Here is a 17,386-nt window from a genome sequence, read left to right as displayed (position 1 = left end):
AATTCCAGCCATGTCATTTAGAGATAATTAGCAGCACTATGCACTGGCACACCAATGTGTATCATGCAACAAAAGCTGCTGGTTTCATTTCTTGCTCATATATGGCAAGTTTTAAATCTCAGAAGGGTCTCATCAAAGAGGCCCAAAGGAAGGCAAGAGCATCGCAGGATCCCACTACTCCAACTCTTCCCCCACCCCACTGCCCCCACCCCAGGAGTGAAAGAGAAAAAGCTGAGGAGCAGCAGCCCAGAATGTTCATTGGTGGCATTTACTTAGCACTGGCAGCAGCCCAACAACCAGTGGTGCTTACTGTTAAGGAGCCTAAATAGAAAGGAAAATGCTTCCCTGAAAAAATGCATTTTAATTTTAATGTTCTTGCTGAATAAAGCCATTTACAACGTGCAGAGTTCTCTCACTATCTGCAAGCTAACAAACTTGGCTATATGCAAAGATGAAAGAGATCAGTATAACCTGTCCCTAGCTTAGAATGGTGTTAACTGAATCTTGCTCACAGGGTAGAAAGAGAGGAGATCACATTATATAGCAGTGTCCTTCCCTATCTCCTTCACCTGGCCTAATCAGGATTATTCCAAAAATTCCAGCAGTGAAGCCTGAGCAGGCTCACTTGGTTCTGCCAGAGATTGATCGCAGACTCTAAATGGTTCAAGTAAAGTTCAGATATGAGTGACGTTATGTGAAAGCATCACTGGAACTTGCCTACGAAAACAAAGACAATGGCCCCATTTATCCACTGAGCTTCCGTCTCTCAAGCTTCTTTGTATAATATAGCTACAGATTTGAATTTGTTATGAATTTTTAGCTAGAGGACAAAGTGCATGCCAGAATGTAGAGTTATTTACTCAAATTATAGGCCAACTAATGTTTCTCACTCTTAATTCTTTGTGTGGGCCTTGGCCTTAAAGGCAGATATTTGCAATAGGCTGCTATAAATCAGGCATCATCCAGGTAATTTAATACCTCCTAGCACAGAAACCAACTTGGGGCAGCTGTCTGCCTAAAGCCTGGGGAATAATTAAATTATTTGATTAAGTCGGGCTCAATCTCATGGGGGCTCAGGTATTATCGAGTCTGCTGCAATGCAATGGCATACAGTTGTTCAGTCTTCAGATACAGTGCAGCGGTGGGTATGATAGTAAGCATCATGTGGAGATCATGCAGGGGAGCCATGGTGTAATAAAATATGAAGCATAAGTTCTGCTGCTATGTAATGTCGGCATAATTGGAATCCTAACCTGACTGGGAGCTCTTCATAATGAAATAAATGCAAACACCTGTTGTTCTTGGCCAGATCCCACTCAGGGTTAGAATTTGACTGATGTAAAAGGGCTCTTAGAGGCCCAAAAAGTGGCTTACCACTGCATTTATGTTAGCACTTTGGCCACTACTACCTTATAAGAGTCCTACCATTGTGTGGCCAAAGAGACCACCTGTTTCAGGTGGTAGGTCCCTTTAATATGCAAATTGGGTTTCTATCATATACAAAGGAAACCAATAGCCATTTTAGAGTAGTAATGAGCTAAAAATAAGTTCTTATTTTTTGTGAGGGCAGGAACATGAGTGTTCCTGCAGGCCACTTAAAATGAAGCTAGGTTTCTGTCTCACAGGTTACCCCTTCCCTCTAAGAACAGGTCCATCTCTCATCCCTCTACCTATCAACAGGCTGGGTCTCTAGGCTGCCCGATATTGAATCATCAGCTACCCCGGGGTGCCCACAGAAACAATGAATGAGGTCTGGCCCTTAAAATGCACCGGGCCTCCCCATGGCACGATCAGGTGGTCAACAACCTCTGGCTACTCAGTCACTCAACGGCCAAAATCTAGCTAGAGATGTCAACCACAGTACAGGCTAAGCTCATCCCAGAATATGACTGCAATAAACCAGTATACCTTTATACGTTGCTGAAAATTCTAACTTTCCTTCCTGTTCACAATCTCATAGGAAGTGCACTGATCAGAGATTGAATACAGCTGTTACAGAGCTCTAAGCACGTATTTTGAATTTGAACTTGCTGGCATAGCTTTATATAATCGAGGACATCAGCCAAACATGTGTGGTGATATATATCAGGAAAGTAATGAAAGGCTGTGTCTCTTCTCCCTTGAAAAAAGAAGGCTGAGGAATGATCTAATAGAGGTATTTAAAATTATAAAGTGGACACAGAGTGAGCGTTTCCTCTTGTGGGGAAGAGCATAACTAGAGGCCATCAATATCAGTCACCAAGAAATCCAATAGGGAATGCAGAAGAAACTTTTTTACCTAAGGAATGGTGAGAATGTGGAACTTGCTACCACAGGGCAGTGAATGAAGTGAATAATTTGGTGCATTTAAGGGGAAGTTAGATATGCGTATGAGAGAGAAAGGAATAGATGGTTAAGATTATAAATTTAGATGAAGGAAGATGGGAGGAAATTTAAGTGGAGCATAAACACTGGCAAAGGCTGGTTGGACCCAATGGCCTGTTTCCATGCTGTATAGCCTATGCAATCCATACGTTTGGAAAGTGTTTCACTTCCAGCTGAAACAAATCCTTTCAGACTGTGTGCTTGTGAGAACAGAATTAATCTGCTCACGATGGGACTATTAGAAGCAAAAATATCATGACAAATGGAACTGTCTATCACTCATTTCCAATAGATGAAACAGAATACCAGCAATAGAGATTAAAGATGTGGATCATTTACTGCACAAAATATTGTATAAATAAGTATAACTTTAACTCAGTTTAATCAACAAAGTATTATCTTATGCCTATTTGTAACATAAACAGAAGGTATTAACTCACATTATTGCAAACACGTACCATACTGGCAAAAAGCTCCCCATCATCATCGCAGGCTACTCCTCCTGGACTGTAGAGCTGGAACCAGCCATCTTTGCCAGCCCGAACACTCAACAAACAGGAATGGACCTGCCAGAATACAATTAATCAGCTTGAGTGTCAAGTCCTATATTTAAAGTATGCTCAGTGACCCATATTAGACTGGTACTGGGTGACTTTTATTTATCCAGTGATCTACTTTTCAATTCCAGATCAATTTAAAGTTTCCACAATCAGTGAATCAGTCATTCTGTGTACAGGGCCTGACTTAAAGCTGGAACTTGAGGGCAAATGAGCGAATTCATTTAAATTCAACTTTTTTTTAAAATAAGCACTGAATGTGATGAAAGGGCAGCACGCTGGCGCAGTGGTTAGCGCTGCTGCCTCACAACTCCAGGGACCCGGGTTCGATCCTGACCTCAGGTGACTGCCTGTTTGGAGTTTGCACGTCCTCCCAGCGTCTGCGTGGGTTTCCTCCGGGTGTTCCAGTTTCCTCCCACCGTCCACAGATGTGTGTGTGTGGTGTGTGTGTGTGTGTGTGTGTGTGTGGCGTCCTGTTCTGGATGTACCCTGCCTAGCGCCCATTGCCTGTCGGGATAGGCTTCAACTCCCCGTGACCCTGAATTGGATGATGCAGTCTTGGAAAAGTCAGCGAGTGAGTGAATGTGATGAAATAAGTTTAAAGAGGTCACAATGTGCTACATTATGCACATGTACACACACACACACACACACACACACCTATGTATTGCCCTCAGATTATGTTTGTCATAAAATTTTGCAGGGGCGGGAGAAAGGATTAATTTTCTGACTAATTTCTCAACCTCATTGTGTGCACAAGGACTTTTTAAGCATTAAGAAATAAGATACTAGTCTACCCAAACTGAATCAATCAAAAACATGCAGCAGAATTTTCATGTTGCCGAGCAGGGGTGGGGCCTACTCGCCAACGCGTAAAATGATGCGCGGTGACGTCAGGCGTGCGTCCCGATGTCACTGCGCATCATTTAGGTTGTCAGTTCAGCGGGCACGCAGCCGACTGTCAAAGGCCTATTAAGGCCATTAAGAAAGAAATTAAAGTTGTTAGGAATGCTGCCCATCCAACCTTAAGGTTGGTGAGCAGGCGAAGAGCCCAGGCGGCCCTCACATTTTTCATGAAACCTCATCCAAGGGTGGGATGAGGTTTCATGAAGGGTTTATTAATTAAATTAAAATGTTTGAAAAAAATTAATAGACGTGTCCCAGCTTATGTGACAGTTTCACATGAGGGGACATGTCCTTAAAAATTTTTTTTCCCTTTATTAAATTTTTCTGAACTTGAACTGGTCTCCCTGGGGTGCCTCTGTGCCTCAGGGAGATTTTGCGCTCTTTCTCGTGAAAGAGTGCAGGCCCCGACTCAGGGAATCGGCCACCGCCCACACAGGGAGCGTACACGTAAAATGGCGGCACGGACCCGATCGGGGGCGCCAATTGGGTTCACGCCCGCTCCCGCCCACCCTCCCCAATGGGGGGAAAATTCTTCCCATGGAAACCTTAAGAGGTCAAAAACCGTGACATGGCTCACATCTCAACAATATTCAATGTAACAGTCATTTGTTATTGTAAGTTAATAGCTCAATTTGTAGTTTTGTTTTTGTTCTGTGTTTTCATTCTGGTCTACTTCTTGGATAACTAGTGATCCCTATGTCGAAACCAACCCTCAAGGCAGGAGTTAATTTCCTAGACCTATGTCAAATGGTAACTATTCTATGAAAGCTTGTCTTTATGGTCATTCTGACAAAATATAAGGTCAATTGCTAGCCGTAATTTTCAGCTGTTCTGTAACTGTGGCAGTGGCTTTGGGGGAATCATTGCATCCAAGCTAGGCTCCACTTAATGAATGAAGAATGGAAAGCTTGGCTAATAATTATTTTCCCCTCCATTGCCCAGCAACATCAAAATAAATTATAGCACATCTGATGCCAATCAGCAAACTCAACACTGACGGAGATTAGATTTAGGGCATTCAAAAGATACAGGGCCAGAATTTACTACAAAGATAATGGTGAGATTAACAGCAATCCCTATTATTTATGAGCAAATTGAACAATAACTTGAAATGAGTGCAGATGCAAGGTTAAATGTAAAAATCCAGAAGTTGCTGTCCAAGCTGTTCCAGTCCTCTGTAAACTGTGCAAGAACAATATCTCCCTGTCTAGCTACCCATGCAAGTGTATTGCACAGCATGACATTTCAGTATTGATATCGTAGATACGGTTTAAACTCATCACAAAAACTTAGGGCATGTCCATTTCAAACTAATATCCTTCTTAGTAGGGTGATAAACCTTAATTACAGTCAACAACCTATCTCGCAATTAAAATTAACTTTTACAAGTTTGCAATCTCATCCCTTCAGCTTTTAATTATTGTTGGAGATTTAAAAAATATATATTTTAAAACCTTTTCTTTGTCTCTTTACTCTCTTTTTCTCTACCCATTTGTTCTTTCCCTCTCTTTATTTCTCTTTCTGTACTTGATTTGACTTTGAATCCACTATTCTAATAGTCAGTTCCTGGTCTGTGCTACTCATTAACAATATTTCAAGCTGATTGAGATGCCCAGCTACGCTTCCCCTGATCACACAACTCCTAGGTTTCCCGTAGAGGATGTTGAGAATAAGATTACTCCCAGCGCCACTTTATAGTGAGCATAGAAGTAGGAAAATACTTCAGATTAATGCGTAGGTTAGACATGGTGCAGGAGGGAGGACTTCAGATTCATGGGACATTTGGACCAGTTGTGAAGCAAGAGAGGCCTGTTCAAGATGGATAGTCTCCACTTGATCACAGCTGGGATCAATATCCTTGTGGACATGTTAACTATTGCAATGGGCAAGGGTTTAAACTAATTCTAGGTGCTGTGATTCCTGTGGCAGCCGAACCTAATCTGGGAAAGACAGAAAATGGCTGAACATGAAAAAGAAAAGTTTTCAATTCTGTACTGAAGTTCTTGGTGGAGAAACATGAAAGGAACAGAGATGTCCTGTACCCACAGGATGTTCTCCAAACACATGATGAAAAGGCGGTGGGAGTAGATGGCTTTGGAGGGATAGCTAAGGGATAGAAAACAGAGTGTTGTAGTGAATGGCTATTTTTTGGATTTGGTGGAAAGCATACAACAGAGTTCCCCAAACTTCAGTACTATGATTTGGACTTGGGAGTTCAGGGCACAATTTCAAAATTTGCAGATGACACACACTTGGAAATAGACAGTGAGGAAGTTAGTCATAGGCTTTAAGAGGACATAGACAGTTTGGGGTACATGGCAGATGAAGTTCAATATAGAAAATTGTGAGGTGATACATTTTGTTAGGAAGAATAAAGAGAGATAACACATAAAAAATCTCAATGTGTTTGTGCATAAATCCTTTAAGGTGGCAGACAGGCTAACAAATGAGTTAATAAATAAATGGGATGTTGGATTTTATAAAGACATAAACTACAAAAGCCAGGAAGTTATCCTTCACCTATTTAAAACATTAGTTTGGTCCCAGCTGGACTATTGTATCCTATTGCAGACACCACAGTTTAGAAAGGACATGAAGACTTTAGAGAGGGTTCAGAAGAGATTTACTAGAATGATTCTAGGGATGAGGGATTGAGGTTACACAGACAGACTGGAGAATGTGGCATTGTTTCCCTTCGAGCGGAAAAGGTTAAGAGGAGATTTGATAGAGGCGTTTAAAGTCACAAGAATTTAGATGGTTTAAGAAACAATTTCCAATCACTGAAACACCAATAACCAGAGGGAATATATTTCAGGTGATTTACAAAAGAACTAGAGGCACCATGAGGAAAAACCTTTTTAATGTAATAAGTGATTAGGATTTGGAATGCACCACCTGATAGTGTAGTGGATACAGATTCCATAGTCATCTTCAGAAAGGTAATTGTATAAATGCTTGAAGGAGAAATAAAATGCAGGGATGTGGGGAAAGGTGGGGAGAAATGGGCCTAACTGGATTGTTCTTTAGAAGAGCCAGTGCTGACTCAATGGCTGAATGGCCTCCTTCTATGATTCTGTGATTTATCAAATGCAAAGCACGTTTAAATGTGGCTTAGAAAGATAAACCTTGAAATCACTACTGGTGACATAAGCAGGTAAATACTTAGCATACTCTTGTCTGTTTGCTATTTTGGAGAAGGCATTAATCACTCTTATGCTTCACTCCTGCTACACATCTAGTAGTGGACCTGACTTTTGTAGGCTACAATAAATTGATTAACTCCTGCATTATAGCAAAGAATATCATACAAACATTTATCAACTAATATTGCCATCTGTAACATCTATAGGTGGAAATTTATGCTGGTGGGATTTTATGGTCCCACCGAAGTCAATGGACTTTTGAATGGCTCATCACATTTTACGGCCTATTTTGTGGATTTTGCTCACCTCTTGTCTTGGATCTTCTGCAAATCTCTGTATGACGTACTTCAAATCTCTGAGAAAAAGTATGAATAGGTAATTATAAACTACTTAACTCCTATTGTCTTTATAAACAATGTAAATGTGAGATAGGAAATCTTGCTAAAAATAGGAATAGTTTCTACCCCAGCTGGCTCTTGCTGCTGATGGTAAATGAACTTGGGAGTGAAGAATCACAGCAGAATTAAAAGACATTAGGCCAAGATTTGATTATTTTTTTCTTCCCCAGAGAAAACCTTGAAAAGACCCCAATTATTGTAACTTTACATGACTGGACTCCGGCCCAGCTGAGGACAAGACTAGAGAAATTTGAAGGGACAACATTCATCAAAAGGATCTCCCGGGTGCTTCAGTGTAAAAGGCTTTTTTTAATAAACTTTCAACTGCTTTTAAGTTGGAAATTTGAGGGTAATCAGCAAGTGCTGCTGGTGTGTCCCTGGTGAATATAATGTGTCCATTTCAGCTCTAAGTCTATCCACTTATGTGTGCTCTCAGCTGGCACTGTGTACAAACCAGGTAACATCACCAAAGCACTGTCTTTTTGAAGACGGTATTTAATTAAGCCTTTTCTTGGGCAATGGAGTGACTAGAACTACATGAGTCTTGTTATTTTCATCACATCCAAGTGACAGGATGACGTATTTCGATACAATTTAAAGCTCTGTATTGTTCGAAAACATGATTTGTTGTGTGTTAAGTTGTGTATTTGAGAATAGAATCATACATCATTTGATTATTGTATTGTACCTATGTGGAGGTATATTTCCCTCTGGTCATTGTGAGTGGAAATATTGGTGGAGTGCATTAGTACACATTAATAACTGAGGAAAATATTACTAAATACGTCCAGAAGGCAGTTTGGAACTGTAAATCGATGATTATTCCTGTAGTTATAAGATGTTGTACTAACCCACAAACCAATCATGTTGAATGGTACAAGTTATCACACAATTACATTGAAACTACCCAAGCATTAAGAATTGGATTTTTTTTTAGGGAAAAAAAACCTCAGAATTATATATATGCACACACTACTAAATTGCATACCCACAGAGTACTCATAACATATGCAGTGCATAGGCACCCTGCCAATGTAGAAAGTATGATTTATACTACTGACGCACAAACTTAGGAGCTGGAATGTATCCTTAATAAATCAATAATCAAATTTCTGAAGTATTCTAATTTAAGAGAATTCAAACACATTTAATCAAACAATCTGCAAATAACACTGCATAATAAATTATTCTGTATGATAAGGGACAAGATTAATTTTATGCATTTTAAGGGATTTCTATTGTGGGAACCACTTTTTTTTAAAAAAATGGATGCGAATGATTAAGTATTTGTATTTAACAATATAAAATTCAGTAGTTTTTGAATAAACAAGTACATTTTGAGAACTTCAAAGAGGCAGTTGGGCCAGATTTAGCTGTACACCTTATGCTGAGTATCCCTTAGTTAAGAGACATTTTATACACCATATATTTTATAACTGTTTCCCATTTTATTTTATATTCACTCATGGGAAGTGGGCGTTTCTGGCTAGGCCAGCATTTACTGTCCATCCCTAATTGTCCTTGAGAAGGTGGTGGTGAGCTGCCTTCTTGAACCGCAGAAGTCCATGTGGTGTAGGTACACCCACAGCGCTCTTAGCAATGGGAATTCCAGGGTTTTGACCAAGTGACTGAAAAGGAACTATGATATATTTCAAAGTTAGGACGGTGAGTGGCTTGGAGGGGAACTTCCAGGTGGTGGTAGTGTCCCCATGTGTCTGCTGCCCTTGTCCATCTAGATAGCAGTCGTGGGTTCGGAAGGTGCTGTCTAAGGAGCCTTAGTGAGTTCCTGCAGCGCATCTTGTAGATGGTACACACTGCTGCCACTGTGCGTCGGAGGTGGAAGGAGTGAATATTTGTGAATGGGGTGCTTTGTCCTGGATGGTGTTGAGCTTCTTGAGTGTTGTTGGAGCTGCATTCGTCCAGGCAAGTGGGGAGTATTCCATCACACTCCTGACTTGTGCCTTGTAGATGATGGACAGGCTTTGGGGAGTCAGGAGGTGAGTTACTTGCTGCAGGATTCCTAGCCTCTGAGCTGCTGTTATAGCCGACAGTGTTTTTATGGCTGGTCCAGTTCAGTTTCTGGTCAATGGTAACCCCCAGGATGTTGATAGTGGGGGATTCAGCAATGGTAATGCCACTGAATGTCAAGAGACGATTGTTAGATTCTCTCTTGTTGGAGATGGTCTTTGCCTGGCACTTGTGTGGCGCAAATGTTACTTGCCACTTGTCAGCCCAAGCCTGGATATTGTCCAGGTCTGCATTTGGATGTGGACTGCTTCAGTGTCCAAGGAGTTGCGAATGGTGCTGAATATTGTGCAATCATCAGCGAACATCCCTACTTCTAACCTTATGATGAAGGAAGGTCATTGTTGAAGCTGAAGACGTTTGAGCCTAGGACACTACCTTGAGGAACTCCTGCAGTAATGTAACTACTGGGGGTTGGAGGGTGGTGAGATGGGGTGGGAAAAGCCAGCGATTTATGTTTATGCCTGCATATATGGAATGCAGAACATAAAGAACTGTCGCTCAATTCAGTATATTTTCGCACATGTATTTCATTATATTTAGTGCTATGTGCCTAGGATATTAACAAAGGAATTAAATTGAACTGTTATTTTTTCAAAACACTATCTGTATTCATGAAAATCTTGTCTTTATAAATTAAAAACATATAAAGCATGTAACTTACTTTGTGAACTTCACATGTGCGAGTGCCCTGTTGACAAAATGCACAGCCATTTTATATATCCATCAGTAGTACAGCAGTGTAACATTTATTGGTTAATTATACATGGTTTATTACATTTTAGAATGTTTTCACAAAGACATCATAAATTCCAGCCATGGTGTGTTAGATACATTAAAAAACAGAAATGAGAAATAGCTGTTGATAAAATATTTTTTTCTTTTTTCAATGCTAAAGCCTCCAGGTGTACAAGCAAGCAGTGTATGGAAAATTACTTAAGGGCATGTGTGGTTAGGAAAATACATTAGAGAACCTGTTAAAGATCATTCATTGGACCATGTTAGATTTAGCAATTTAGTCTTTGTGAACTCTAGGATCCTATTTGTGGGTCACTAGAAAACAGCAAAATAAAATAGCAATGTGTCAGCCATTTGTTTTCCTTGCCTTATTTATGAGTTTCCGTTGAAGTTGGCTGTGCTAACTAGATGACACCTATGACATGACGTAGATGCATACTGAATCAGAAGAGAGCTCGATTAAAGCTTCTAATTCTGACCCCTTGGGTTGTAGTTTCGAAATCACCATACTCATTACTCAGAGTCCCAAGGTAATGCACTGCACAGCAGAGGCTACATTTCATACTCATCCCCCAGCTAAACAATACAGTTTGCATACAGAAACTTAATACATTGCATTGCTTACAGTGAAAGCAAATCACAGAAGTTATTCGCTTTAAGCTACAGAAACACCTTATAATTTTGGACAGTTGACCACTGTTGCCCCACTCAATACTATGCTCAAATCCTGTAGTCAATTCATAGTAGCTTTAGTGAGTTATGCAATTCCAACTAAAAGTAGCCAGAAAGTGAGGAAATGCTTTACCTCCAAAAACCCAATCATATTTTTTTGTGTGTTTCTGAACTGGTAAATGGCAATTTAATTGGAGCTAAAAATGTAATTGATATTTTATCTTTCATTTTACAGAGTATTTGGGCTATCAATCCTTATGTTGAAGTTATTGACAGTTCGATTTGCAAGTGGGACATTAGGGAGCCCAGCAGATGTCACCTCATAAGAACATAAGAAATAGGAGATGTAGCCCACTTACACTCGCCTTCTCCACCATTCAATAAGGTCATGACTAATCCACTTTCCTGCCTGCCCCCCTTAACCCTCAACTCCCTTGTAGATCAAAAATCTGTCTAACTCAGCCTTGGATATATTCAATGACCCAGCCTCCATTACTCTCAGGGTAGAGGATTCTAAAGATTAACAAACCTCTGAGAGAAGGAATTCCTCCTCATCTATAACTTAAATGGGAGACTTTTCATTCAGACCTTGTACCCAATAGTCCTATATTCCCCACAAAGGGAAGCATCCTCTCAGCATCTACCCCCTCATTAGAATCTTATATATTTCAATAAGATCAACTCTCATTCTTCTAAACTCCAATGGCCACAGGTCCAACCTGCTCAACAGTTCCTCTTATGACAATCCCTTTAATCGACCACACATAACTGACTTGGAGAGAGTTAGCAAAAATTAATTCGAGCTAAATCATCCAAGTGTTCCTATGACAGGTAACATACTGACCAGTGTTCTCAGCACTGAGAATTTCCTCATGCAGGAGAGGGGCTGTGGAGGTGGCTGTAAATACAATATAGCGTAAGACAAAAAAGATGTCTACAGTATTCACTGGATAGATATTATTTACGCTGTATTGGTCCAATGCTTGGATTTTCTTCTTTGGGCAGAGTTCTGGTGTGGTAGGATCTCCATTAGCCTCATTACCCTAGTTTGGGCCTTTGGGGACATTTGATGGTCATGTTGGGCTTCCAGTGGGATTCTTTCCAGTGGGATTCTTCTTCCTAGACAATCTCTTAGTTGTTCCTTAATATCAGGTCTAATAATTCCACTGCTTGAGTGGGTTCTTTGGCTACCTGTTCCAATTAATAATCTAATATTGTGTCTAAGATTTCCCAATCTATTTCTGGTAAATTGAAGTCACCTATGAGAACTGTATCTGTTCCTGTATGTATCGATCAACATTTTTGGTTCAAAGTCTCCTTCCGACCTAGTAGTATTTAGCAGATGCCTGTAACTTATTTGGCTTCCTTCATGTCTGTCATCCATATCTATAGAATTTCCACAATCAGGGTTTTGGTAGCATTGTGGTCATTGCTGGACCAGTAATACAAAGGCCTGGACTAATGCTCCAGACATATGACTTCAGATCCCACCACAGCAGCCAAGGAATTTAAATTAAATTAATTATATAAATCTGGACCTTACTTTGACAAATGGAAGGTAAAACAGTGATTTTTACAGAAAAGTGAATATGTTATACAGGCATTATATAGGTTCTCTATGTTGCTATACTTACTCTTTGGGAAAGGGAATAGGCTGAAGAAGGCTAGCAAGAGCAGGTCTCCAGTCATCATAATCTGACCTGCGGGACAAGACAAACAGATATATCAGCTCCCGCACTAATTACACTTCCGTTTATAATCGACACACAATTTTCTAAAAGTAAAACTAAATATATGAAACTATGCTGCGTATTTCATTGCAGCTGATAACCAGAATTTTTCTAACAAAGAATTGCTTGTAGAATGAACTATTTTATTCTGTGTGTGAGAAACAAACAAGATTCCAAAAACTGTATAAGAACATAAGAAACAGGAGCAGGAGTTGGTCATATGCCCCTTCAACCCTGCTCCGCCATTCAATAAAATCATGGCTGATTTTCAACTTCAATTCCACTTTACCATCTTATCTCCATATCCCTTCATTCCCTTAAGTATCGGGGTAGACTAGGAGCATCCTGATCATTGGTTCTGGTTATGGATGTCCCAGAATTTTTTTTATGTAAAACAATTTATTTGCTCAGAGTAAATATTTCACCATCCAAAGCCAGCAATTTACAGAAGTGAAATATAAAACCGTTATTACATTCATGTAAATTATCTTTTTTTTTTTATTCATTCATGGGACATGGGCTTCGCTGGCTGGGCCAGCATTTATTGCCCATCCCTAGTTGCCCTTGAGAAGGTGGTGGTGAGCTGCCTTCTTGAACCACTGCAGTCCATGTGGTGTAGATGCACCTACAGTACTATTAGGAAGGAAGGGAGTTCCAGGATTTTGACTCAGCAACAGTGAAGGCACGGCGACATATTTCCAAGTCAGGATGGTGAGTGACTTGAAGGGGAACTTCCAGGTGGTGCTGTTCTCATCTATCTGCTGCCCTTGTCCTTCTAGATGGTAGTGGTCGTGGGTTTGGATGGTGCTGCCTAAGGAGCCTTGGTGAATTCCTGCAGTGCACCTTGTAGATGGTACACACTGCTGCTACTGTGCGCCAGTGGTGGAGGGAGTGAATGTTTGTGGATGTGGTGCCAATCAAGCAGACTGCTTTGTCCTGGACAGTGTCAAGCTTCTTGAGTGATGTGGGAGCTGCACTGGTGATAACTCATAACTGCCAGTGTTCTAGAACTGATTTAAAATCAATAAGAGTCAAAGGGTCAACTGCTCCTAGTTAATTGCGCCACCAATGGATATATAATTAGTGACAGAAAATTATGGGTACTTTCACTAACATGAGACGGCATGATAACAAAGAAACTCACTCTGCTGCTGGCAAGTTATAGTCGTTTCAAACTTTCACACCAGGAACTTGGTCAGATATGTTATTACATACATATAGGGCACACTAATCAACAATAAGTCTGACAAGAATAAGGTTAACTTAAATTCATGTTTGCTTCATGTAGGGACTTTCCTACAGCTTGAAATTCAAGTTAAGATCAAAATTTCTTCTAAAATTGCCCAGCTTAAGCTGCAGTGGTGCTGTTCGTCAAACGTGTAATTCAATTGTCTAAGAAATGTTATTTCAGTATGTCCCCAAATGCCAAAACAAGATGTCCTATTTGAAATCTTCTGGACTAAACACTCACTATCTAATCCATTGTCTTTTCTGGAAAAGCTTCCATTATTGTGTAAGAAAAATCTCAAGAGTGAAGGACAATGAATTTACAAGGCACAATACAACAGATATGCAACCATTGCCTGTGGCAATGTTGGTCTGCCAAGTCACCATTAGTTATCATTAAGCCCATAAGTTTAGATACATAAAAACTTTGCAACTCTGTATTTCATTTCCATGATAATTCTTTTTAGAGAGGATGTAACAGTTCACAATTCTGATTTCTGATATCACTATCTGAATTGACCTGGACACTTCATTTTGGTTGTATCCTGGATGAATCGTGCAGCTAATTCTACTGAAAAAGTGATGCAACATAAAAATCCCAGACAGAAAACTACAGGGTTATCATCTTGTATTTTCAAAACTTGAAATGCTCCTTCCTTGATCAATTGATGACAAAATATTTCGAAATGTTATGTTTTGCAGTCAAGAAAATCTTGCTGCAATTAGGTAGGGCTTTGCGGAGATCATATTTTAAATACTGTACACAGCTTTAGTCTCCTTATCAAAGGAAGAATACATTTGCCTTAGGGGCAGTGCAACAATGGTTCACGAGATTGATTTCTGGAACAAGAAGGCTATTTCATGAGGAAAGATTGAGTAGAATGGGGCCAAATTCTCTGAGATTTGGAAAAATAAGAGGTGATCTCACTGAAACTTAGAAAATTCTTAAAGGACTTTCAGGGTAAATGCTGAGAGGCCATTTTCCCCGCCTGGAAAAGGAAGTCATGGTCTCAGGATAAGGGGTTGCCCTTTTTTTGGAAAGAGATGAGCAAAAATATGTTCACTCAAGGGTTGTGAATCTTTGGAACTCTCCGGGGGTTATCTTTGCTTTCCTCATTGATCCTGGAAGAGTGGGCAGTATAACCAGGCAAAAGCAGGATTTGATGGTGCTTTATGTGGTCTAGGCAGATCTGGTGGTGAGTGGCTGAACCAGTTGTCTGCAAATTGGTTCAAGACTGTGTCCCTTGGACTTACGGAGTGGAGATGAGCGCAGTGCCAGAGAGAAGGGCTAAGATGAGAGAGAGCAATGGGGTGTTTAATGGTAACTAGGGCATCAAAGGTCATCAAAGGTGGATGTGTTAGTATTAGTTTACAACATGGGATAGGCTGCCTAAAAATATTAACTGACAACATATGCGGGTAATCTACTTCACCCTGTAGGCTTTCTAGTGGATGAATTAGGCTCCCTAATGCCATTGTTGAGTCTTAGAAAGTTTTAAGAAAGACGGATGTATGTTTAATCATGCTGTACATCAAGTTATCAGAATCTGATTAAGTACAGTTCAATGATCACAAACTCAAAATAATGTCACAATTTTCTTACTTCATCTATTGCATTTGTTTTAAGAAAATACAGACTAAGATGGAGATTCCTGGCACATTACATTTTGTGTGTTAGCCCATTACAAATCAATTAGCTGCGCTCTGTGCATTCAGGAAATAAAAGCGAACATTCAAAAATCCTGAATGCAAGTTCACATTCTTTTCTCAATCTCCAGTGAAGACAGGATGCTAAATTGGATAGCCCGAAAATGGGCGATGGGGATCATGATACAGAATTATTCCCCGACCGTTCAATCTTCATCTTTGGGTTGTCTGCTCGTTCTCATAATTTCTGCATGCAGCCAGCACTCGGTGTTTATTGGCTGCACACATCAGCAGGGAGCCCAATATCATTACTCACTAACACTATTAGAGCTAGCCTGCAACTCTTAAAGGGAGAGTGCACATTTTGGAAGTTGGAGGTGTTAAAATCATTCGGAATAGGGCTGTATAACCATCAACAATGGTCCAACCACAGGAGGCAGTGTGCACCAAGATGCTGCACTTGGTGGAGGAGGTGGAAAGGAAGAGAGAATCCTGTATCCACCTTCCACACAAACAATGAGAAAGCAATGGGAATAACCAGCCAAAGAGGTTAATGTCAGAAGTTTAATCCAAAGGACTGGGTTGGATGCAAAGTTGCATGAAGTTTAATGGTCAAGGTCAGTGAATGTATCTTCAAATGCCATTTCCCACTAACTTCAGACACTGCTCAATGCACCACACCCCCACTTCTCATCCACCAACAATCCCTAGTAATCTCGACTCATACCTAATTAGCTCCACCTCACCCACACAGACTTAGCCCTGCTGCAAGGCTCACACCCACATTACACAGCTTGCAGACTGCCAGCTATTCAACCATGACAGCCATACCTCCCAAATATGTTGCACATAACTTCACTCACTGACACACTTCTCTCTCTCTCTCTCTCTCTCTTGCTACTATACAGAGGGCAGCAGGAATGAATTAGAGGGTAGAGGCATGCCAACGTGCTTTAACTCACATGGGAGGACATGGTGCTAGCCATTATTGGAATGGCCAATGAGGAGGCTGTGGCCAATGTCAGGGCGGAACCCATCAAAGGCGGCTGCATCCTCATACCTAATCCTTCTTCTCAGATACCACTTCCTACTCATTCAACAGTCTCTTCCAACTGAGAAGCTGCAGATGGTGTAAGCATGCACTTCTTTCTTTCCCCTCTCCCCTCACCACAAACTTACCCCTGTGTCTTTTTCCCTTTCAGGTACCCAAGAGTGCAACCTGACCAGGCAATGGAGGAACACCAAGATGAGAGTGATGCTGAAGACACAACACTGTCACTTGATTTTGCAATCACAGCCATCAGCTCAGGTATCGGCAATGCACGTAGCTGAGAGGAAAGCCTGGAGGTGGATCTGCAGGCAGTCAGACATTTGGACACAAGTAAGTTGCAGCCAGGGCAAAGGGCAAGGATAACGCAGGTGCCAGCTCGCCTGAGGGCAAGGCCACTCCTGAGTTCTGCTGCAGAGGATTCAAATGTGAACTTCGATGGGGCAGACTGTACAAGAAGCCTGATGAATGTACACAGTAAAATATCTGGCGTATTGGGAAGCCTCCCAGAAAGCCTGCTTTAAATGCCAAAGAGCGTAAAGGGATCTGACATAAACTTGGCACAAGGCATTGCTCTGAGCTTGGAGCTCATCCTTTCCAGCATGGAAGTGGTGGCCAATTCTGTCAACACAATTGTGGACCCAATCATAATGTAGCATCTGATGACCAATGTCTCAGCTTCCATTGCAGCACAAGCAGCTTTCACCAAAAGTCCAAAGTGCTGCAGTGGAAGCTTAGACTGCTACAGATACCAGTGTTCAAAGGAGTTTGCAAGTTCAGCAATCTGTCCTCTAACAGAATACTAGGATTGTTGAGGTGGCATCCTAGGGGATGGCAATGGCACCATGGAGCACGATCCTGCTGTCCTCTCTTAGGATGTCAGATTCCACCACTGCCACTCCACCAATGCCCTTACTGTTGTCTGTCATGC

General features: G+C 40.9%; 1 protein-coding gene across 2 annotated transcripts in view; it reads right to left on the bottom strand.

The window, feature by feature from the left end:
* cmip (c-Maf inducing protein) overlaps positions 1 to 17,386 on the bottom strand; it is a 229,479-nt gene that overhangs the window by 21,628 nt on the left and 190,465 nt on the right. Inside the window, exons 11-14 of one of the 2 annotated variants that reach the window (XM_078544544.1) lie at positions 12,438 to 12,503; positions 10,058 to 10,084; positions 7,277 to 7,325; positions 2,805 to 2,930 (exon numbers count right to left, since the gene is read on the bottom strand). In XM_078544544.1, coding sequence (XP_078400670.1) covers positions 2,805 to 2,930; positions 7,277 to 7,325; positions 10,058 to 10,084; positions 12,438 to 12,503 — 268 coding nt within the window. The remainder of the gene's footprint in view (positions 1 to 2,804; positions 2,931 to 7,276; positions 7,326 to 10,057; positions 10,085 to 12,437; positions 12,504 to 17,386) is intronic. The other variant, XM_078544545.1, reaches the window with a different exon arrangement.

This window comes from Cetorhinus maximus, chromosome 6 (assembly GCF_964194155.1).
Source record: "Cetorhinus maximus chromosome 6, sCetMax3.hap1.1, whole genome shotgun sequence".
Classification (NCBI taxonomy): domain Eukaryota; kingdom Metazoa; phylum Chordata; class Chondrichthyes; order Lamniformes; family Cetorhinidae; genus Cetorhinus; species Cetorhinus maximus.
The sequence above is the reverse complement of the archived record's forward strand: the minus strand, read 5'-3'. Positions and strand labels throughout refer to the sequence as shown.